General features: G+C 48.2%; 1 protein-coding gene across 1 annotated transcript in view; it reads left to right on the top strand.

Annotated features, from left to right (window-relative positions):
• The window catches only part of LOC138528682 (nicotinamide N-methyltransferase-like), a 150,422-nt gene that overhangs the window by 47,915 nt on the left and 76,935 nt on the right, over positions 1-25,572 (top strand). The window contains exon 2 of the mRNA XM_069640539.1: positions 7,502-7,709. Coding sequence (XP_069496640.1) covers positions 7,502-7,709 — 208 coding nt within the window. The remainder of the gene's footprint in view (positions 1-7,501; positions 7,710-25,572) is intronic.

The following is a 25,572-nucleotide window of genomic DNA, read 5'->3' as shown; positions in this document are numbered from 1 at the left end:
ATCAGACTTTCCAAAGATCTCCTTCTTTTCTTTGGGATCTGCGTACATTCCCCATTTGAGCAGTCTAATGCTGGATCCAACACTTGGTTAAAGTCACCAGCTAACACAATTGCACTTACATTGTCGCTTTGAAGCAATTGCACCAAAAGCTCATGGGAGAAAAGAGGATCGTCTAAATTAGGCGTATACACATTGCATAAGAGCATCGCTGTATCCTGCACTTTAATAAAAACACAGACAATTCTTCCTTCCTTGTCCATTTTGCTTGAGAGGACTGATAAAGGCAAACTTTTCTTAATGAGTATCGACACACCTCTTTTGCTGGTCGAGTAGGTTGAGAAAAAGGTCTGGCCAACCCATCCCCGTTGAAGTTTCTCAGCCTCTTTAGTCTAGATGTGTCTCCTGGAGGAAAGCGATGTCACAAGAAGTTGATCTCAAATAAGACAAGATTTTAGTCAATTTCACAACTGTCTTTAGGCCAATCACATTCCAGGAAACAATCTTAAAATGGTTCACTGATCTAGTATTCATGTTTCTAGTCTTAGATAAAGTCCAAAAATAAGTGTGATCAGTATAAAACAGTAAGAAAAAAGAAAGACAAGGAAAAGGAAAGATGAAAGGAAAAAACCCACACCCCACCTGGGCATGAGTCAGCCAGATAACTCACAAACCCCTGGCGCTCCACCCTATAGATATATATCTAAGCTGACACCAATGTATAAGAAGAATTGGTATCCCCAATATACCCCTTATTTCTAAACAACTTAATCCACGGAGCATATGCCATATAGAACTGAGAAATTGACCAAATAATAACATGTGCGGTGCAGCTGCGACAGACTCATCAGACGCCATACAATGTGCGTAAGCAGATGACACAATAACCAAAGTAAAGCATGCAGTCAAAGTGATTTTTGTTACGTCAGTGTTCATATCCATTACCCATGCCAAACCACTAAATAAGAGCACATTTTCAAAACCAGCCCCATGTGATCACAGAATACGGACAAAAACAGCATAGCGTGCTTTCCCTCTACAACGCATCATCAATGTCACCACCTGAAACATAAATGACATGGCACCAAAAAAGAAACAAAAATATACACTCAATGAGGTGTTGACAAATGAGCAGGATCTATAAATCTAATATGTCAGCAGCCCAACGGAACAAGTCAACCTGTTCAGCTCTGAACATACCCAAACAAACTTCCAGGCACACAAATCACCCCATCAGTATTACCTAATTTAACCCAGATGCGAGCAACATCTGTAAATTAGTGCCATGTATACATGTCTCTTCAAGGGCAGCGCCCCAAAACCCAAAAAGTACATCCAATGATATGTGACCTCAGGAATGAACAATGCAATACAGGTTCCTATTGGCCCACTCTTCCCTTTATACTCACATCCCACGCAAAACAACTCTGCGTGCCCCCGGGGTACCACTCCCCCACGTGACACCAACACCAGAACCACCCCATCCCTCCACGCCCTGTGCGCCCCAAGGCGGCCAGCGCCCCACCACACACACATCACACAATCCTGCGAACCCCCAATCAAACCCATGCCCGCATAGGCCACTCCGCGCAATCCCACCGCCCCCGACAGAACAGCACCGCGTCCATCAGCACGCCGCACCACCATATCGGTATCATAACACCCCGCCAAGGATAATGGAGCCGCACAGAACAGCCCACGCAAGCATGAGCGTGATTAAAGGTCCATAAAGACCACGCAGCGCACGCACAATGAAGCACAAACCGCTATAGAACACCCAAAGCAGAACAGGGCCACACAAGGGAACACCCTGGAAACACACAGAACCACTCCGAGTACAAAGTCAAATTCCATAAAATGCCATCCCTTCACAATCACCAGTACCCCGTAATTAAAAGTGGTTCTGAATGCAACATTCCGTGATATAGCACATGAAGCCCCGTCCTACGCCCAAAGAGCCTCCTGTCACGACCCTCGCCCAAAACACCCTCTGGCAAACCCATTGGCCAGGTGGAGTCAGGACTCGGGCCTCTAGAGCCTGTCATCCTCTTCAAAAGCCCTCAGGGGGCGAGTCCTGGCGCCTATAGATACACCATGAAAAACAATGTGCTTGGGAACTACTTTATTGTATTGTCAGCCAACATGGAGGCATCCACATAGCTTGGTTCCTAAAAACCAAGCTATGCAGTCTAGTGTTTTGGGTGTGGTAGCCTAGGGACTACTTTACCTAGACTATTTTGTTGGGGCTATTTAAACCACACCCGAGCAAGACAACACGCTTTGCGTTACTTCGCAGCTTGCAACGTGACGCTCACCGTGTCCAGCTATTCCCTCGAACCTCAGAGAAGCAGAACCTGCAAGGAGACAAAAGGAACATCATTAGCAGCAGCATCTTACCTGCAGTCTTCATCTTTAAACACTCGCAGCTACTGAGAACAGATTCCTCAAATCTGCACGGTTCCCGGACAGAACGACCTGAAAGAGGAAGATAGAGGCAACATTAAAGAAAGCTGTAGAGACATTTACAAATTACGAACTGCTCAAAAGGCTTACCTGGCTGGTCGCCTCTCGCTGGCACCACTCCGGACATTCCACTCGTGCTGAAGAACACTGCAACCTATAAGGAAGGAAAACACAGGTTAGCAAAGGACAGACTTCACAGCGCTGCGCATAGTGCTTACTTACCGCATCATAGCACTCTTGAGGCGCCATCATTTACCAGCGGGGCTCAACCAAGCCAGTTTGCCGCGCTGAAGCTCTGCATACCTAAGGGAGAAAAAAAGAGACATTTTAAACAAAGAGAAAGGCATGCAGGATAGCAACCAAACTAAAGAACATCAATAAGACCTACCTGAACAATATCAAACGGGCCGGCATCAGTGAAGTAACTGGACCGCATTCGCCCATGAAAGACAACGCGCCCCTGCAAAGAAGACAGGATGGAGAGCACGCCTAATTCTACCACAAGGCAGAACCTTCCCCACAGACAACATCAGGGCAAAGCTGAGAAGCATACCAGCGAGTAACCCGGCTGGGTGCGTCCCTGTGGATACCAGGTGAGCGTAACACCTCCTCATCTAAATATGCGTGCTGTACAGTTATTAGTGAGGAAATGCACTTCCTAAAAAGGGAAGGACCGATTCTCCACATCACATCACCTAAGATGGGGGGTATCGCTACATGAACGTGGATTAACTTAAAATGCTGCACAAGGAACCCCGTTAATCATTGTATCCTGCACATATCATACGCGGCTCACCGAATCAATCACAGGCAGCGCCGCCGGCTCCAGTTACATGAACATTAAGCCTCATGCAATCAGATGGCACAACCCGGAAGACCGATGCTACGAAATGCTAGCATCATCACGCACGCAACGTGCCTCCTCATCAAAGTCCCTTTTTCGAAAGTCCATCCATGCAAATGATACGCAACAATATGACACTGAGTAGTTGCTAAATGCTAAAAAATGCTAAGTGCAGCACGCGCAACACTGTTTAATGGAAAATGCCAAAATCATTAAAATAATGAAATGAAAGCAAATTTTAAGCATATAAATATAATAACAATAAAAATAACACATATTAAAGTGAAGTACTCAAAGCAACTAACCAGGAAAGAAAAGGGGAGAGGTAAAAGAGCACATAAAACCACCTACGGTGGTGAAATTATACAGGGATAGTTTCTGAGCCAAGCACAGGCTTGATCCGGGGTATCAGTAAATTTAATCCCTTCTGGCAGGAAAAGCTTCAGGACAGCAGGTTTCAATAGTGAAGTTGTAAGTCCACGTTCCTTGGCAAGGACATCACAGCTTGTAGAGAACAGTACATAATGATGTCAGTGTAACAGATTTGAAGGTACAATGCAATGAAGGTAAGGGTCCAGGAGGAGAATGGATGAAGAAGAACAAGCTGTAATATAGAGATTATGAGTCAATGCAAGAGAGTGGTTCTAGATCACTAGTCATCTGGCTCGGGTAACCGAATAGTCCCACTGCTGTTAACTCCTGTAGAGCAGTGGGGCTAGAAAGGGAAGTCTCCAATGATCACATGGAAAGGTGATAATCTTGTCAGCTTTGTGAGGGGGTCAGAAATAATGTGAGTCAGACAACTTTGTAAAGAGTTTTCAAATTTAGCCATTTCATTAAATAAAAAGGATGGATAAACGCTTCACTATCCTGACCCTGCCGATGATTTCCCCGCATAAAATAAACTAAAGGAAACACTCTAACAGAAGGGTATCTGTCCCTCAGACTTGTACAACCAATAAAGCAATGAGGAAATATAGGGAAATTCAATTCAACAATAATATGTAACATTTGATTAGATTCACAATATGATCAATGTCTCTTCTCACAACCTGGGCTAGTTTCCCTTTGCCAGATCTGAACAGGAGTTTTCTCCACAGTTCAAAAGAAACAAGGAAATCTGGTCTGACACACAGTTCCAATAAGGTTCTTAAGGGTTTGACCTTAATCACATAAAGTTCAGTTGCTTTAGTAAGGTATCAAAAATGATTCTAATTTCCAACTCCTCCCGGAGTAAAAACTGTCACACATGTGTCTTCTCCAAGCAGAAAACAGAATAGTCTTGGCAAGGATAATTTGTCAAAAGGTTTGTCTGAGAAAAAAAAAAGTCTATTCCAACTCTTCCAGGTTTCACCTTTGTATTTGTTTAGATGAGTAACAACAAATGTCTTTGTCAGAATGGTTTTCCACAACTTTTGTTTCAAAAAGCTTTGTAACTTTTCCTGGACAAGCTTTCACAATTCTTCTTTGAATGTCACAAATTAACATGAGTTGTTTCTGTTAGAACCACGGTTCAGCGCTTGCATCAACTTCTACCTGGTTATTCCTTTGCCAGGCCCTTTTAGGCAACAACTTCTTGCCATACAGGTATACTCGCCTGCCTGTCTACTTCTTCACCAAAAAGAACAAAAAAGTGCTTCACTGGTAACTTCCAACTTAGAATAACAATAACTTCATTAGACTTCTTTGGCATCAAACTTTAAAAAAGTTCCGGGGAAACAAGGAACCACATTAGTGCTCTTCAGGACTCTGTGGCAACTATGCTCCTCTCTCTCTGGATAACCTTCTCCAGAAGGTCAGCCTGTTTGCCACCTTCCCTTCCTCTTTACACCAACAATAACATTGCCAAATGCTAGTCTCACTTTTCATCTGTCTTGGCTCTGGCAATGCAGGTTTCTATCACTTGATGATCTGTGTTTCATAGCACATAAGCAGTAAGTCTTACCACCAATAAGCCTCTCAGTATTCCGCGATTGCCTTGAGCACTGTTTGTTATGTTGGGATGGCTGGTTGTTAATACACTCTTGGCTTGGGTATTGCTTGTAATCTTTTGGATCATCTACAGCTTCTCCACTGGGTGTTTGGGCGTTCCACAATCTATTGTGCTTTTATACACAATCACTGCTTCAACGGGTATAACGTTTGTTAGTTTTGTACAGTGCGGTGTAACACACATAGAAAAACATATGAGACCCTATGGAGTAAAAGACCCCATAGCCCATAGAACACATTGACATTCAAAGGAATTACACACATTCATGAGTGGGAGAAAAAGAGTCTCACTCTTGGCAGGATGGAAAAAACAAACTCCAGAAATCCAGCAAAGCTGCTGGGGAACTCACTAGATTAGGAAATTCAGCCTAAACAGAGAATTCTCCCTAACAGTGTTGGCCCCCTTTAGTTGGTTTAAGGGTGTGTACAAGATCAGATGGCCTACTTGGAATTAGGTATTCTCAGGGATTAGAAATAATAATTGATAATAAAGCACTCAACACAATAAACTTAGTAAACTATTTCTGTTGCATTTTTCTCCATGCAATATGTATGTGCTATTTCTGAGACCTGTGCATTCCACGTTCTGCAACTTTGAGCAACTGAAGCAATGGCAACTCAGCGAGGCAGACAGCCATTAGAGGTAGGACAAATGTCGCATTAATTAAGTGGTTAAAAACTAAAGTAATATTTTAGCTTAGTTTCCCCCTTTCAGAAAATGCCTACAATCCCACTTTAGTAAGAGGATGAGCGCATGTGAATGCCAGTAACAGCATAACAAACATATGTTTCCATCATTAGTGACTATATAATGAATTTCTTTATGCATACACCATAGTACCAGCTATTCTCAATACAAGCTGCTGTAAAATACACCATCACACTTGCACACGTAAGAATAGTGTACCACCATTAATATGTAAAACCGAATGCTTTTTTCATATTTCGGTGGGTTTTTTGGACAGTAAATTGCACATGTTGTAGGCCATTTTTCCAAAAATTTTGCTAGGGAGAATCCCCCCGAACCTCCCTCGGGGGGGTGGGCTCGCGCGCTGCGCGCGCTCGCTACTAAATTTGCCCTGGGAAATTTACGCCCCACCAGCTTTCAAACTCACCAGCCGCCACTGAAGAAGAGGAACTCTGGACATAGTTTAGAGACTTCAAGCTGTATACCTTAAAGAATAATCATATCAAATGTAATATGCAAGAAACTTGATTTGGATATATTGGGGGTCATTACGACCCAGGCGCTAATTGCGCCAACTTTACCACCATGGTGTAAACTATGTTTACACCATGGTGGATGGCGGATTTACCGCCCCATTCCAAGGTGACTGGGGCGGTAAATCCCCATTTCCCATTTTCCCTCCCCCATTCCCATTTTTGCCCCATAGAGCATAATGGGAGTGGGGAAGGCGCTAATTACGCCACCGTAAATTACGGTGGCGTAATTAGCATCATGGCAGGTTAGCGCCATGGATTTTAACGGCTGCTAAGAGCAGCCGTTAAAATCAGAATAGGCGTTAAGGGTTAACGACGGCGTTAACCCTTAACGCCTGGGTCGTAATGAGGCCCATTGTGTTAATGCCCACATGTGTAGAGGAATGACAGGCATTCAAGTGGCTGCTGCTTATCACATGTTAACCTTTTTATTACCTCCCACTCCATCCCTGAGTCCAGGGAATAATGAGTGGATATGTTTATTCATTTTGTTTAATGGGGGTCACAGAATTTACTGTATCCCAATCAAAACCACAGTTTTGGGCCCACCAAAGGTTAATGCGTTAGTGATCTAATGACAGTTATGGTATAGAAAAACCTGATACACAATATATTGGTGGTTGTGACTACACCCATTTTGTTTTACAAAGCCACATAATTATTAGTTTCTCCTTTTCAAATGTTCTATAGAGCCATCGACAGAAGTGAGCACACCATTACATTTATAGAAATACAGTGTTCACCTTTACACATGAACATAGAATTCAATGTGTTTTTCTAATTTGTTCACACATGTCATATACATAAAATCAACCAGTGATGAAAATAATTTCCCAACTGTGTGGGCTATATACACACTTTTTCATTTATTAAAAACATTTTTATTGTATGTGAACCACATTTTATTACTGGTCTAGTCGTGAAAATAGAATACACACCCAACCAATCTGATAAGCGCATTCTCTTTTGTTCCCTTTCAACCAGGTGATGTGAAGGGAGACACCTTAATTAATTACGGAGGATGTGAAATTCTAGGTTTCCTTTTCCCTGCATGTAGATTCTTCAAAGAGATAATTTTGGCAGAATTCCTTGAGTCCAGGCTACAGGCGGCTAGAACATGGATTAATAAGGAACCTGGAGCGTTTGACTGGAGTCTGGCTGCAAAGTATGTCTGTGAACTGGAAGGAAACAGGTAAGAATGGGATAAGTGGGCGGTGGGCAAAGCCTCAAACATGTCCTTTCCATTTCAAGCTAATGTGACTTTTCATTCGATCTGAATGAAGGTCTGAGCTATTTAGTCATGATGGAATGAGCATCTACAGTGTGACTAAATGAGCAAGGAATGACAAAAGCCATTGCCAAACCAGAAGGCGGTGCATAAAGGAAATGAGCTTTCCAGGGCTGCACTAACACAGCTTTGGGGTGCACTTGGCTGGAAGGCACACAGAGACTGTGCAAGATGCAACCCATGGATGTGTACCCCTTTTTTCTAAAAGAAAATCAGTTCCGGAGCCCACGTGCAGTACTCAGGTACATTGCAATATTTGGTTAATGCTGACCCCAGGGCTTTTTTGAAAGTGCAAACAAACTCTTTTTTTACAGATGAAGGCAAACACAATTTATAAAAAGATTTCAATGTTGGTAATGTGCAGACCTAGATGAAATTTCCCACATAAACCTTGAGTCACATGAATTTCAAGTGATTGAACTAAGCTTTTTAAAATGTCATCAGGAGTTCAAGCACATGGCTTAAAAGGGGGAAACAAGGTTGGGGCTTTTTACAGTGTACGGCAGCTTTCATAGATGCACAGGATCATTCCTGGAGGCCGGCTAAGGAAAGGGTAGGATTCATACAATGGGGTGCAGTTAGAGTAGTTGAGTAGGAAGAATGAGGGGGAGCGGTAGTGTGTGACTGGGGCCCTGTCAAAGAGTTAGATTTAAGGATGGTTATGCTTACCTGGCACTGTGTTACACAGTCATCGATTTAAAGTGGACAAACAACACATGTGTCATATGGAGGGGGATAAAGGAGGGGGAATCCCTGAAAAGAGGAGCTGGTTGGGTGACTGCAAAAGACTCACGCATGGGACCTCTTATTCTAAACACACCTGCAAGGAGGAGCAGGGGCAGCAAGGAATCCTTGAGGGCAGGTTGTGGGAGAGTCAGGCTTGCCTCATATTTCTGGGATGAATGTCCGTCTCATGAAGTGAATGGGTGAGACATGGCCAACACTGATTCTGGGAGGCAGTTGAGACATGTGCCATTGGGTGACACCTTTTCAGAGGTTGAACAGCCTCCAACCTTGCAGACAGCTTGTTGAAGAGTTAGACTCACCAGATTTTGATGTGAGTGAGCAGCAGAAGATCAGAGGGTTGGGGTGACACACCAGTCAGAGTCTGTCTCTTCAAGTGAGTGGAAGAAACATGTGCCATCAGGTGACACCTGGGGGGTATAGCTGGAAATCCCAAAAGGAAGATTGTGGATTTGCTAGGGAGGAGCAGCAAAGATTTGGGGATGCTGGTGACTCACCAGTCACTCCCATCTCTCGACATAAGTGGGCTAGACACCTGCCATTGGGTTACACCTGGGAGGAATCTCTGAGGTCAGCTTGTGGGAGAGTCTCACTGATGTACATTTGCTGGGAGTGAGCAGAAGTGATTCAGGGATGTGGGTGACTCACAGAGAGAGGTTTGATGGTCATTGAAGAATAATTCCAAAAAGCATACAGACAAAAATGGATGTGAACTGGGGGACTACCAGCCCTGATGAGGTAGCAATACCTTTCAGATAAATGGGGATGCAGAATTTACTCAAAAATCAATAATCGAAACGACCCAGAAAGTTGGCCTAAAGATAACTGTTTTAATGTCAATTATCTAAAACAAGGAGTACAACGAACGTCTGCGGACATTCAACCATATAATCTCAACAAGTTTAATAAAAGATTACACTCTTATACTGAAACCTCGTCATAGGTGACGTCAACCTACGTATTACTAACGTCATCCTAGGTGGCAGACTACAAAAACCTACTGGTAAGTGTGATTGGGTCTAACGGAACACCTAAGTACACGTTCCATACTCAACTAAATGGGCAAAGAGGAGTGATAGGTTTCTTAACGTCAGGTGGGGCAACTAAGCCCTCACCTGAAACAGGTCACCATGAACGTCACTAAATACATGATGTTCTATTGGTTACACAAACTATAGGGCCCTCAACTATGTGGCCCCCTACACTTGGTTGGCTTCTAACCTCCGTCAGTTGCTGGTGAGCTAGGGCCTCATCAAGAGTCTGGCGGTAACCCTTCAATGCAGCGGTAGCATTATTACTGCCGCATTTAAGGGTCCACCAGATCATGGCTTCAGCTGATTTCCCCCAGCTCTTAGCTGGGAGGAAATCTGCTGAAATTTCACACTCATACCGCCAGCGGAAAATCCGCCGGCGCTAAGAGTGCAAAATTTCCCTATTGAGCTAAATGGGGAATGGGGCATTCCTGAATGGGCTCAATGGGGAATGGGGATTTCCAGTTCCGCCAAACCCTTGATCCGGCACTAATAGCACCGGTCGGTTTGGCGGTAGGGCAACGTAGTGGAACCATCCATTCTTTACTCATTCCTATGTATCTATACATTGGCGCTTGCCGCAATCAATTCACTATAAACCTAGCCTCATGAAAACATTGTCTGGTTGCTTTACTTTGCATCTGTACACGTGTTAACTGGCTTGATATCATCATTGTTTCTGTAACCTAAGCCTCTTCATCTCGAGCGAGGTGTCGCTTATCTTTGATACTTTCTTTGATGCCTTATAAAATATCTGCATTCTCTAGTCTCTGCATCTCTTCTTTGCACGTCAACTTGACTCTGTGGGGATGATTCATGGAACAAATGTGCGCCGAAAATCGTGGCGCAAGCGTGAAAAAGCAAGCTCACGCGCACGCGTGTGATTCATGGAAGGACCTGCGCGTGTTTTCCCCGGGATGTGCGTCAAATCCGACCGTGGCGCACACAGACGCACATGTCACTGCAACATCCCGAACGCCATGCGCGACGTTCACAGCAAAAGCACACAACGTCAGCACACATACCAAAAAGGGGGCAGAACACGGGGCGGAACACGCAGAATGGGGAACAACGCGTGAAAGTAAGGGCGTAACTGGGGAAGTACTGCTGGGAAGTACACGGAACACCCACAGGCACGCAAACTACACGTATTCATGGAAACAGGCCTAAACACGTCCGCCACATGAAGGCAGGCGGTAGCGTCCCCGAGCATTATAAAAAGTGTGCGCAAACAACAAACACGTATATACAGCTACAATGAATGTCCCATTTCTCGCAGTACTGATCATGGGACACCGCAGGAGGAGAAGAATAGGCAGGCCGCGCATTTCTTTTGCCCAGGTCCAACCTTATTGGGATGCCTGATGACCAGGTCTATGGCAGGTATAGGTTTCCACCTCATATCTTGGAAGCAGAACTATGAGGGTCTACTCAGGCCAAGCATCAGCCACCCCCTCCCCTATCAACTGTGGAAGTACCACAAGGGTCCTGCACCTCCCCGACTCTATACAACTTATTCACACTCCCACTATTCAACGACTTAGAAGAATTCGGCATAACGTTCACCAACTATGCCGACGACACTCAAATCCTTCTCCCACTAACTGATGACTATGAGCAAGACCTGAAAACCCTACAAAACACTTATGCCATCATCCAGGCATGGATGGCAGCCAATGGCCTCTGTCTCAATGGAGATAAGGCATAGATCCTACTAGTTGGCCCTAAAGAAACTCTCAGCAAGCTAGACAATAAATACAGTACTTTCCTCATCGAGAACTCAGTAATCTCCGTCTCCCCGGCTGTAAAAACACTGGGGGTATACCTAGATTCCACCCTGTCCATGGACAGACATGTCAGTTACATCTCCTCCTCAGCAGCTCTTACAACCAAGATAATCAATGCAGTAAAACCTCACCTGTCCACCACAAACTGCCTCAACATCGCCAGAGCCACTATGGGCGCGAAACTGGACTACTGCAACGTCCTCCTGCTAGGTACCTCAGCCAAAAACATTAATAGACTCCAGATTGCACAAAACAACGCTCTGTGAGCAGCCCTCAATATACCAAAGAGAGAACACATCTCCCTAGCAAGACAAAATGCCCACTGGCTCCCAGTTAAAGAGCGCATCCAGTTCAAGACCCTAACCATTACCCACAGATGCATATCCCAATCTGCCCCTAGCTACCTTACTGATCGGATACAACCAGTCCAATCACTCAGACCCAAAAGGGACCTATATGCCAACTTGCAATTCCTAACTTCACTAGGGCCAAAGCTGGCGGCTCGAGTTTCGAAGTCCTAGCACCAAAAGCCTGGAACTCCCTACCGCCCAAACTAAGAGCTGAAACATCCCACACAGCTTTTAGAAAAGCTCTGAAAACCATCCTATTTAAGTGAATCCCATTTTTTAATTCTATTGCATGCAACAATGTCTGTAAACTACAACTGTTCCATGATCACGGTTCCCATGTAACCCTGGAACCACAGCCATTCCTGTAACCGAATCAACATGTCAAGTAAACTTTCTTGTAACAGCGCCACGATGCCCGAGGGCAGCTGCTGCGCTTTAAAAATGCAAATAAATAAAATAAATAAATATCATCCTAGACCTGGTCCAGGAGTGGGGGGATGACCTCACATCACCCACCTTGTGCACCCCAGCACTGAGCCCCTTGGAAAGGGTGCTCAATGTACTGCATTTCTGGGCCACTGGGTCATTTCAGCGGACCACTCCATAATGGGGGGGGGTGTTTCATCACAGCCCACACAGTCACGCTGCCTACACCAGGTGTTGGCAATCATGATTAGGCGACCCCCAGTCCGCAGGCACATATACATGCCCAGAACACCCGCAGAAAAGCAGGCCATGGTCCACACTTCCCCAAAGTGCCCTGGATTGCACCCATGTGGCCCTACGTCCACCTCTGGCCACGGAGAATATCCACTGCAACCGCAAGCACTGGCATTCCGTCAACGTGCAGGTTGTATGCTATGCACCGGGGATCATCACCTCAGTATATTTTAAATATCCTTCGTCCAACCATTACATTTTCATGTGCAGAATGTCCACCCTGAGCCGGGACCTGGAAGCTGGGAAGCATGGCGACACATGGCTCATTGGTGAGTACAAATGCCTGTGCACATGCATGCATGTCATACACAGACAAATACATAAACCAAACTAATGACAAACAATATCACCTCCCCAGGGGACAGTGCCTACCCTCTGAGCACCCACATGGTGACGCCAATACGGAACACCACCACCCCACCCCTGGTAAGATACAACACAGCCCATATTGGAACCTGGCCCATAGTGGAGGGCACATTTGAAGTGCTCAAGTCACCCATCTGGTCCCTTGACCGCTCTGGCGGGCAGCTACTGTATGCACCTCCAGTAGTGTGCAGGATCATTGTGGCAGCATGTGTCCTGCACAATGTTGCAAGACGGCGGGGCGTACCGGTGGACATGGTGGTGCTCCCACATCCCCAACCACACGCACAGGCGCTGCGCATGTGAGGGGAAATGCCTCACCTTTGTGGCCTCCCAACCATGGCACAGATGTACAAGTACCAATGGGAGGTGCACACAACAATTGTCCTGGGCAACTTGGTTGGGGGGGCAAGGAACGTGATGCAAACAGCACCCCTGTGCTCCTGCAAGGCTGCATGTGGCCCCTTAGGCAAAATGACGGGTCACGCGTCGTTCATTCATCCCAAAATATCAAGAAAAAGAGATACGCAACCCCTGTAGCCCACATGCATGTAAAAAAACACACGCAGCATGCTGTTGCAGCCAGGAACACAAAAAATGCGTACGTGGTCAACACGCAGGCTAGTATGACCGAAAAAAAGGGGTATGCCACAAACAGGGACACCCGCAGTGGGAAAAAAAGTGTGCGCGACTCACCGTCTGCCGTACGTGTAGAAGAAGAATGTGTAGGCAACACCCCCGCCAAAAGAAGAAGTACGCACTGTAGCCGCTGTGAAGTAATCGCGTGTGAACCCCAACATCTGGAAAACACATGCACTGCTCTCAAAGAAAAGCACGTACAGAGTGATGGAAAGCCACGTGGGACCTTTAACCCGTGCCGAGGGAAGTGCCTGTGCGTGTTACGTCACATACGCACTTACGCGCTAAGGGCCTTTCCTCGAATTACATGCTGACATGCTGTTTCTTTACATGCCAAATCACTCTGTATCAAGCTGGCCATGCGATTACACACGGAAGACCACGCTCCTGCCCAGAAGACCGAATTACTGCCCCCCTGAGCCCTGAGCAGCCTCCCACGAGCCATCTGCTGCTGCCTGCCTGACTGCTGCCACTGTGCCCTGCCATTTGGTGCCTGCACATTTGCCATCTGCAGGGGTGCAGTTGCTGTGACCACCCCTGCTGGAACAGAGGACTCCCGAATGGTGTTCCATCAATCCACAGCCCAGCCCGAGGAGCCAGTTGCCCACCCACACCTGTCCCAGGGGTTGCCATGTCCGACGCAACACCATCCGGCACCAGTGGTAACCCCCCAACAGAGAGGCAGAGGGCTACCAGCTTCAGTGAAAAGTAAGTTGGTATCCTGGTGGAGCAAGTTCTGGGGCATTATGATGCCCTCTTCACACCATCGCGTGCCGACAAGGAAGGACGGAAGAGGATCTGGAAGGACATAGTGGGTGCCATCAATACGGAGGGGGTGGCACCCCGCAACCTCAAACACGTCCAGAAGCGCTGGGAGGACTACAAGTCCAGGACCCTCAAGAAGGCCCGGCGCCTCTTGGAGGCAGCGGATGCAGTGGGACGCTGGGTCCAGTTTACCACCCAGCAGATACGGGTCCTGGAGCGCATTCACCCTGTGCTTCACCACCAGATCCTCAAAATGCAGGCCCGTCTGGAGTCGAGCAGTAAGTGCCCATGCATAAACGTTTAAAACAGTGCAGTGGTAGTAGTTAGCTACTCGGTTGCATGTGTCACATGGGTCATGTATGGATGTGTGTGTGCAGGGACGTGATGGTGCTGCATGTGAGTCCAGTCAGGCATGACCCACATGGATGGTGTATGTGTTACAATGCATCATGCAGAGCAGCATGCGGAACGCACACATGTATGCATGCCTGTGTCTGTATCGTGATATGTTTGTGGTGTGATAGATGTGTGCTGCTGTCATGGACATGCATGAAGTACATGTCCGTGTGTCTGAGTAGTTTGTGTGCCATGGATGCATGACACATGTCCGTGACGATGTGCTGAATCACTGATACACCCTAGTCATCCTTGAATCCACTGTGTCTGGGGGAATACAGGCCCAGTTGCATGACCCCACGGTGATGTGTGTGCCTGTGATCAGCATGTCCCATGATGCATGTGAGTTTCAGCCCACCATTGGGTTTTTCTACGGTGCCTTGGACATGGATGCAAATGTTCGTTGTATGTGCCATGCCTGTTTCTGCATGTGTTTGCCTGCACTGACCCATGTGTTGTGGAGGGACATGATGGAAGTGTTGTTTGGCAGTGCCACACATGTGCTATTGCTTCCTGTCTAGGGGACTATTGTACAGTACCCTGATGCTTGTGTTCAATGTCTCCCTTTACACAGCGGCGAGTGAAGAAGAGGGCGGAGATGGCGCTGTGGAGGAAAGCGTCAGGGGTGCTTCCATCGGCCGGCGACACAAGGCCCAGTCACCCTCCCGGGAAATTCCATCATCCGGGAGCGAGCGAACTGGTGCTGCGTCCGCCGCTACAGCTGCAGCGGAAGGGGCGGGTGATCCCCCACAGGGGCTTGTGACAGCGGAAGATGGTGCGGAGCCATCCAGGTTGGAGGTGCGTGTGGAGGAGGAGGAGGTCGCTTCAGATCCGCACGTGGGGCTGTCACGCTCACCTGATTCCCTCGGGGGCACTGGCCTGGTTTCGAGTGCTGATGCCTCTTCAATGGTGAAGCGCAGGGCTCTGAAGATGGATAGGACGGGCCCCTCTACTCTGGCTAAACTGGCTCGCAGGAATATCCTCCTGTACGTGAAAAGGGAGTATTACAATCTGGCGGAATAATGCTCGAGCCTCCCACTTCCTTCCAACCCTCCTCGATACCCTTCCACGATCCCCCGTGAAGTCTCACCTTAGGGTCTGAAAGGACGAGCTCTCCATCCTGCTTCTGACGAAGGGGCACGTTGAACCCAGTTACTTCACTGGATTGAGGTTGGATGGGAGTTCAGGTAAGCTTGATTATACTGGTAAGGCGCTGTAAAAGTTCTGTTGCAAGTTCAAAAGTTCAAGCTTTAAATAATAATGTTCATTGTCTTTTTCAGGTGATAATGAAGATTCCTTTGGAGACTTCTTGCAACAAAGCGCTAATGTTGATGTCTTTTCCCCATAGGGGCCGGGGTTCGGAATGCCGGAGATATGGCGCCGACCCGAAGTGAAAAGTGCAGTTCCAGTAAAGATCAGGTAAGTCCTAGATGAGCGCTCAGGTAATGTTTTTGCATTCGCTCATCTAATGTCTTTGTCTTTTTTCCCCATAGGGGCCGGGGTCCGGAAAATGCCTGGAAGCAGCAAGACCCGAAATGAAATGGGAATGACCCAACAGGTAAGTCTTAGAAGGAAACTGAGCTTTTCCTATTCCCTTCCTTCTCTCACCTTGTGTTCTTGTCTTTCTCTCTAGGCTCTGGGAAGTGGCTGCGGATCCGGTTGATCGCTGCTGAAGATGGAGGCGCCCAAGAAAGGTGAGTGAAATGCAGCGCTGCAGCGATCAGAGCGAAATGCTTTTAAAATGATGTCTTCCTTTTCAGGATCGTTGGTGAAATGTCTCTGTGATGCAGGTTTAGCAGGTAAGGCCTTCTTCCTCTCGAATTCTCTTCTTATCACCCTTTGCAGGTGTCCCAGGATGCTGACAGGCGTGGCTGAAGTCCAGAAGCAGGAGCAGACACGGTGAGCATCCAGCTGCTAGGTGCAGAACAACGCGAAGCACGTGTGGCTGTTCGGGTGGGGTTTAAATAGCTTTGGAAGAAGTTCCAGGTATGTATCCTTCCACCGATCAGGTATGTATCCTTCCCCGACCACACCCAGGTGGAAAGTAGTCCCACAGGTAAAGTAGTCCCATTCAGGCATCAAGAGGTCCTGGATGTAGCAGCATGGTCTGCATCAGGTAAGTGCACATAAAAACACTTGAACACATGTCCAGCTTTATGAGCCTGGCGCCTAAGGCGCCAGGACTGGGGTCCAACATGAGCCTGGCGCCTGAGGCGCCAGGACTGCGTCCAAAGGGCCCCAGCTTGGGCCCGCTGGAACTTCCCTGGGGGGAATGATGCCTGCCTCTGGGGTTGCTGGGTCGGACCTGGCTCCTTGGAGGTAGGCATCATGACAGGGGCCTGGTTGGGGTGGTACCACTGGTGCAAGTGGTGCAGTCAAGGGGCAGGGGCAGGAGGCAGTACAGGTCGCCGCGGAGGTGCCTGTGCATGTCACCATCCCTGACACTGTGACTGCATCACCATGCACCAGCAGGGATGCCCGTCCCAGGCCCGTCCGCAGGTAGGGGGGAGGTCCACGTCATCCGGCACTCCTCTACCTGTGGACGAGGGGACCCGTGACAGGATTGAGTCTCTCCTGATTGGGGTCACGTTGAGCACACGTGACATTCGTGATGACATGCGTGGTTCCTGGGGGGACCACTCACGTCATCACGAAGAGCTGTGTGGCAACATGTCCCAGTTGAGAGGGATGATGGTCGAGGGTTTCCTCCATGTGTCGGCCAGTCTTGCGGCCCTCTCCTCCTCTGTGCACAATATACGCCAGTCGTTCTCTGTGCCGTCTTCCGGCCCAGATGCCACCAGGGCCCCCTGTGGACCTGCCCCAAACAACGCAGCCAGCCTGATGGTGATCCCATCCCTGCCACAGTCGGGAGTCGGAGGTCCAGCAGGGGTGGCCACCCCTCCAACTGGACCCCAGCAGATGGAAGATGTGCTGGCATCATCAGGCAGGGCATGTGCATTATGGCACCTGGGGATTTCATCAGCCGGGAGGTCGTCGTGGTGGCAGAGGCAGTTGCGTCGGAGGCAGCAGCAGTCTCAGCGTGGGAGGCATCATGGCTTGGGGCCATCAACACCCGGGGGCAGGCATCGGCCAATTGGCAGGAGGACCCCGAAATGAGAGTGTCTTCCATGTGGCAGCGGTCGTGCCAGCACATAGATGCGGAGAGGCGGCAGGCGGAGAGGGCACGGCTCAGGATGGTCAGGGCAGAGAACTCCATGCACCGGCTTTGGGGCGGGTGGAGGGCCTCGAGGAAACTCGCAGGGAGTTGAGGGATTCCATGGCTGCATCCCTGCGAGACCTCGAGGCCAGGGAACAGGCCCGCCTCCGGAACATCGACGTGGAGTTCGATGATGCCCTGGCCCGGAACATCAAACAATGAGCTGTGGTACTAGCCCGCCTTTGTAAATAGTTTTGTAGTGGTAGGTTTCCTGAGTCAGGGCCTGCTGGCAGGTGCCCGTCAATGGTGGGTGGAGTGGGGTCATGAGTCGGGGTCTGCTGGCAGGTGCCCATCAATGGTGGGTGTGGCGGGGGTCATGAGTCAGGGCCTGCTGGCAGGTGCCCATCAATGGTGGGTGGGGTGGGGGTCATGAGTCGGGGCCTTCAGGAAGGTGCCCGTCAATGGTGAGTGGGGTGGGGGACATGAGTTGGGGCTCCCAAGTGCATGGTGCCATGTGGCCTGGGGTGATGGGCTGCCTGCAGGGCATGCCCAGGGGTGATGGGCTGCCTGCGGGACATGGTATGGGGTGATGGGCTGCCTGTGGGGCATGGCAGGGGTGTGGTGTGGGCTGGCTGCGGGGCCTGGGGGAAGCACACCCGGGAGGGCACACACTGCCAAATCGCATGTGAAACTCTCTGTGCACCCCCGTAATATCTGCAGGCAGCCCATCCACCATCCCCATGCCCCGCAGGCAGCCCATCCACCATGACCATGACCCGCAGGCAGCCCATCACCTCAGTCCATGACACGCAGGCAGCCCATCACCCCAGTCCATGACCCACAGGCAGCCCATCACCCCAGTCCATGACACGCAGGCAGCCCATCACCCCAGTCCATGACCCACAGGCAGCCCATCACCCCAGTCCATGACCCGCAGGCAGCCCATCCACCATGACCATGACCCACAGGCAGCCCATCCATCCTCCCCATGCCCGGCAGGCAGCCCATCCACTGTGACCATGACCCACAGATAGCCCATCCACCTTCCCCATGCCCGCAGGCAGCCCATCCACCATGACCATGACCCACAGGCAGCCCGTCCACCCTCCCCATGCCCCGCAGGCAGCCCATCCACCATGACCATGACCCACAGGCAGCCTGTCCACCCTCCCCATGCCCCGTAGGCAGCCCATCCACCATGACCATGACCCACAGGCAGCCTATTCACCCTCTCCATACCCCACAGGCAGCCCACACCACAGGGGGGACTTTCTCCATGCATTTTACCTGATGCGAGCGGTGTACACGTATTCGGGGGGGTGGTTGTGGAGTTTCACATGCGATAGGTCTGACGCGGGCGGTGTACATGTATTCTGAGTGGTGCGCGGGGAGTTTTACACGTCATTTTGCTGGCGCCAGCGTGGTACATGTTTTCCGGGGGTGCGGGTGGAGTTTCACACGCGATAGGCCTGGCGTGAGCGGGGTACGTGTATTCCAAGGGGTGCAGAGGGAGTTTTACATGCGATTTCGCTGGCGCGAGCGGGGTACGTGTATTCCGGGTGTGCGCGTGGAGTTTCACACACGATAGGCATGGCGCGAGCAGGGTACGTGCATTCTGAGGGGCGCGCAGGGAGTTCTACACATGATTTTGCTGGCGTGAGCGGGGTACGTGTATTCCGAGGGGTGCACAGAGAGTTTTACACGTGATTTTGCTGGCGCAAGCAGGGTACGCGTATTCCGAGGGGTGCACGGGGATTTTTCCATGCGTTTTCGTGGTTGGGGGGCTGTATGCTGGTCCACTGGCCTTTGCGCCATGTACTGGATTTGTGCGATGTTCTTGGCGCACAGGGCAGGGTTGGGGGAATAACTGGCTCTGCTGCAGGGTCGCTGCACCACTCTGCGCCACGGCTGGTTATGGATGTAAGTATCCATGAATACCCTGTGCACTGAAATGGGTTTTGGTGCCCACGGCTGGCTCAGACTGCCGCACGCGCACTCTGTGCGTCAGCCGCTTGCACCACTTGGGTACTAAATTCTATGAATTACCCCCTGTGGGATGTCACCAATCTGGTCTCTCGTTCATTGTCCTGTTTCTTCTGGGATTTAAATCAAATGGCCATCAAATCGTCTTGTATGCAGCTATGGTTTTCTCCTTGCTTCCAGGATTCTTTTTGGTATCTGTATTTTCAAGGGTTCTGTACACGTCTCATTCTCTGGTTTCCAACATATAGGCACTATGGGTGAAGTAGTTGAAGTGGGCCTACTTAGCTCCTTCTCTACATATGACCTGGATTCTGGAAATGCCCTTTTGGAAGGCCTTGTGGCGACTACCATGGCACCTCTGAGATGTGTCCTGCATGTACCAGCATGACTCATTGAAGGGCTCCATAAGTTAGACTAAATCATGATCATCGTACTGCACTGCCTCCTGCTGCAAACCTGTATCCTCTTCAAATCATCTTCTAAACGTGTTGCATTGTCTATATGGCTGTCACCCTGAAGTCCTCAAGTTACCTCACTGAGAAACTCAGAATCTCCGGAGGCCTGTGAGGAACTAGAATTAAGGACATGTGCAGACTGGAAGTTTGCCGGTGCAAGAAGGAAAGAACCAGAAGTAAGGCCTTCTCTGTGTATATCCCAAGACTCTAGAACATTCTCCCCATCAACATCAGGCTCACCCCATCGCTTCTGCAGTTCAGGAAAGAGCTCAAGACATTCCTCTTCAAGGAATGGTTCCTCCTGAACACATAGGTCAGCAAATCTTCCGATACCCACCTCATGTGAGTCTTGGTGATCTGCTCCTCACTGGTACCTCCCCTGGTTGCTTGGAATACCTTGCTGCAAGTTGCCTGCTCCCCTGTTGTTAGCCCTGCTCCCCTTTGCTCTGCTTCCCTCATTGTGTTCTGTAGAGCACTTTGTTTTGCACTTTGTTGCGTCCCGGCGCAAGGTCCATGTTCAATTAATACAATAAGAATATTAATATATAATATATAAGAATAATAATAAAAAGAATAATAATATCAATAATATCAATAATAATAATAACAAATACCATATAAAGGTGCTTACTAAAAATAGTTTCAAATCTATTTACCATAACAAGAACACATTTTATCAATCGGACTAATTTCTATTACAAATATGAAACAAATAATTGCTTGTTAGTTAATAATCCATTATAGTAGATTACACAAATAATTAAATATAAACAACCTGGAAGAGACAATAATGAAAGAACCAAATTGTGTTTACAACATCTTAGTCACAAAAATGGTATAATATATTACTATAGTGACAACCAAACTCCTGGGACCTCTACAAGCATAGTATGATATGATATGATATGACATGATATGATATTTTATTTATATCGCGCTCGTACACTGGTGTTTCAGCGCGTGACCTGGCGAAGGGAGGGGAACAGGGGAGAAACAAAAAAAAACACAACGATCTTACTAGGCCCAGTGAAATTGAGAAAGCGCAAGTGCATGGGAGAGGGGGGGGGGTGCATGGAAGGGGGGAGAAATTGGAAAGTGCAGAGCATAGGATAGAAATATGCTGGTCTACAGATCACAACATTTGACATTCGTAACAGTTGTTTTACATTTTATTTGCAAGGAGATCAATCCCATTGTGCATATTAATATCTAGAGATTTCCATTAGATTGACAGAAGAGATTAGTTGTTACTGTACACGTTGTTCATTGACGGCTAATGAAAGCTGTCATTGGTGCCCTTGTTTTACAGTTATTGGGCCTCATTACGACCTCGGCGGTAGCCATGTCGCTATTGGCAGCATGGCTGCCGCCGAAATAGCGTCTGGGTCCGGGTCCTCAGAATGAGGAATTACCGGCCCATTCCGAGTTCGGAAGGCCCGGTAATTCCTCCCTCCAAGGACCCAGACCCGGTCCTTCCCCATTCGCATTTCAGCCCCCATAGGGGTACGACAGAACCCCTATGGGGTTCCGCTCCACAGAATTTGATAGTGTAGACTGTAAACAGCTTTTGAGGCCATTGGATGCATGGGGGATCGCACCAGGCCTCTTAAAATTACTCTTGGGGTACATGAGGAGTTGGGTATTTGTGTGAGATTAGATAAAGACTGTACACAATCTGAATCGAGATTGAGGCAGGGGTGTGTTTTGGCCCCCTGCCTCTTTCGCTTACATGTCTCTGATGTCAATGAATACTTGGGAAAAGTGGCCCTTATCTCTCCCAAACTAGGTGGACAAGAAATTCCTTGGTTAGCTTACGCTGATGATTTTCTTCGTTTAGAGAACTCCAGCGTAGGCTTGAAGTGGCTGGTGGCAGCCTTTCTCAGTAATGCTGCAGAAAATGGCCTGCGGCTCAATCCCTCTTAAACTAAGATCCTGGCTTTCTATAGGAGTAGGAATAAAGCTGTGATGCCCTGGTCTGTGGCAAAGTCAGTACTAAAAACATCTCAAAACCTTATTTATTTTGGCATTTTTATCTCTTCTCATCCTGCAATGAACAATGGGCCTCATTACATGTGTGCCAGTCCGGAAACAACGATGCCGGTAAGCCTACAGGCACCGTTGTTTCCGGACCCGCACACTAGGGGTTTGCCTGCCAGAGCCACTGTGCCCGACAGCACAGCAGCCACGGTAGGCAAGCCGTCACGGAAGCACAGCAAGGAAGCACCGTCACGGAAGCTGTCATGGAAGCACCGTCACCGTTAATGACGGTGCCTGTGCTTCCGTGGTCTTCATTCCCATTGAGAACTCTATGCTTCCGTGGTCTTCATTCCCATTGAGAACTCTATAGGACTCTATGGGAATGGGGACTTACACATTAACCGTGCCTGACTTCCCAGACCGCCGGGGTTGTATTCCACTGGTGTTACCGGGAAGTCAGGCGCTGGTAATTTCTTTCGGGTCTGGTGGCAACCCACCGGTATCACCGTCAGGGTTACCGCCAGACCCATAATGAGGCCCAATGTGTCAGATGCTGGTTGTTAGGCAGAATCCTGCGCAGTGCCCTTAGGGACTATTACACACGATTAAGACTACAAGTGGTAATAAAAGTTCACCTTTGGTACAAGCCTGTACTACTATGTTAAAGTGGTAGCAGTAGCGGAGCAGCCAGGCTTATCTCAAGAGTATATGAGCAGTAGCAGAGATTACACAAAGGGACCACAAATACTGTGACTCAAGCAAACACTGACTCAAGGTTTTTGGTTGAAAAGTAAAATTACATTTATTTCTAGACCATCTGTTCGTAAAACACTTCACTTCTATTAATGAAAAACCACACTTAAAATACACTACACACAACCAATGCTCCTTGTGCAGAACAAATCAAGGAAAGTACCTTAGGATTTGACAGACCGGTGTTATGAAACAAAAGCGTTACTGGGAATACATATGCGATCACTTTTTGACAGTAATGACAGTTCGGTCTTACTAAAGATACGCGTACCCACGGGGAGAGAGTTGGGGACAAAAATCATATGCAATACTTTTGTCAAGGCAGACAGAATCAGAGAACACTTTTTGACAAGAAGATAAAAGTCAATAGGCCTGCGCCAGTCTCAAGTGGAACCGGGTTCCTGTTGTCGAGGATCACACAGTCAGATATTTCACGATTCAAGGTTGCCAGGAGTACTTGGATATTGTCAACAGAGGAAGAAAAAGTTATAAGAAGGAAGGAAGACATGGGCAAGTCTTGGGTGAGGAGAAAAGGGTTCACCCTAGTTCCTCGAAGCTGGACACAGTACCTTATTCTTTGAAGGAGCTGGTGCTATGGCAGTTGTTCCTGGTAATTTCCTGCAGACTCACGGTTCCTGGAGCTTCAGTCATGGGGACAAGAAGGAGGACGTCTGGAGTGATCTGCACTACCCAGGGATGAGGCCAGCAGCAGCGACAGTGAATAGAAGGTGTGCTCCTTTAAAACAGGAGAGGCTCTACAGATGGCTACCCGGACCACTACAGCAGTGTGCAGTGATTTCGACCAAGAAGAGGATCCTCTGCCTGTGGAGGATGAGCTGGTTAATCCCACCAAGCTCAAGGGAAGAAGACTCCGGACTGGATCTTCTCTTGTCGTCAAAGGGTAGATAGCTCAGGACTGCAGCAGGTCTACACGGGACTCGGTAGTTGCAGCAGCCATCTTCTTCTACGCTTCTCTTTGGTTCCTTGCTGTTCCAGTGGCGACTCTGACTTCCAGCCCAAGAGTCCTGCCTTTTATGCGAAAATCCCCCATTCACACAGCCTGGCTGTCAATCACCCAGCATGGGGGTTGTCCGGGCCGGACAACCACCTTAGCCAATAATGACAAAGTGCAACTTGGGTTTCCAAGGATACCCTGCGCAGGGGGTGACTACACCCCTCCCTCACATTCATCCCACCTAGACACCCAGGTGCCAAAAGGGGGCTTCTTGAGAGAAGCCCGCCAAAAGACGGTGAACAAAGAAGGCAAACCTGGTTTGCGGCACAAAGTAAAACACAAGAAGGATTTTAACAGAAAGAAATGGCGATTAAAACCAACCGGAGCTGAAATAAAAAGTATTTGGTCAAGCGGGTTTAAAGTTCGAGGCTACCAAAATAGCCTAAAACATTACCACGTTATATAGTATAATCGCGGTAGAAAAGTTAGGGTAGATACCACTGTCACCAGCCAAGTCTCAATGTAAAGGGAGTGTAACAAAGCTCCAGGAGACACAGATAAAAAGGGCTAGGAATTAACCCTTTCCAATACTCCATATAAGATGGGGTGTACTGGATCTGTGGTTAAAGTGACTATGTAAAGTTAATGGCAACTTCACCTTTTTTGGGGGACAGTAGTCAGCCCCAGAAAATGGAGTCAGTGGGAGTCTAAAAGACAACCCTGTGTCACTGCACTGAAGGAGCTGTGTAACCCACAAAAAGAGTGGGGCTCTTGAAGTGGTGTACTCCAGAACCCACAATCACACAAACAGTAAAAATACACATGGCAAAACACTTGTAAGAGTGGGAAAAGGGGTCACAAATTTACCAAGTGGAAAAAATAAACTCCAGAAATCCAGCCAAGCTGCTGGGAGACTCACTAGGTGAGGGAAATTAGCCATTGAATGAGGATTCTCCCTAACACTGGTACAAAAGGGGGCCTTTTTAATTAATCAAATGACTTTACTTAATTGCAATTTTGGTCGCGTTTCTATAATTCCCGCAAGGAACTTCTATGAGGGGAAAGCAGAGGCAAAGTTAACTTATGGCATGGAACTATATGGAGAACAGCCTTATAAGTGGCTTGATAAACTGGAAGCTGCTATATGAGAATTCTCCCTAACACTCGCCCCCCCCCTAGACTAAGGGATAGGAGGATTTAATCCACTCCTGGATGGATCTCATACCTCTAGTCGGTAATAAACATCCTAGAGAGACCATCAGTATTTTGGTGGTGACTTCCTGCTCTGTGCTCAATGGAAAAATCAAACCCTTGCAGGCAGATTGACCATCTGAGTAGTTTGGGGATTTCCCCTTTCATTTGCATCAGCCATCTCAAGGGTTGGTGGTCTGAATAATGAAGGTAGAACAAGTATACAAGTATGGCCTAAATGTCTTCAGTGACCACACAATAGCAAAACATTCACGTTCGTTTGTTGCCCACCTTGTCTCAGGATCCTTTAACTTCCTGCTGATGAAACAAATGGGGTGCCTCCTACCTTTCTCATCCAGTTGATTAAGGACTGCACCTATAACTACATTAGAAGCATCAGTTTGTACAATGAAGGGTTGGTGATAGTCAGGAGCTCTTAGGACTGGAGCTTGACAAAGGGCTTTCTTCAGACCTTCAAAGGCTTGATTGCACTCCTCATTC

This window comes from Ambystoma mexicanum, chromosome 7q (genome assembly GCF_040938575.1).
Source record: "Ambystoma mexicanum isolate Mex_15411 chromosome 7q, UKY_AmexF1_1, whole genome shotgun sequence".
Lineage (NCBI taxonomy): Eukaryota > Metazoa > Chordata > Amphibia > Caudata > Ambystomatidae > Ambystoma > Ambystoma mexicanum.
The sequence above is the reverse complement of the archived record's forward strand: the minus strand, read 5'-3'. Positions and strand labels throughout refer to the sequence as shown.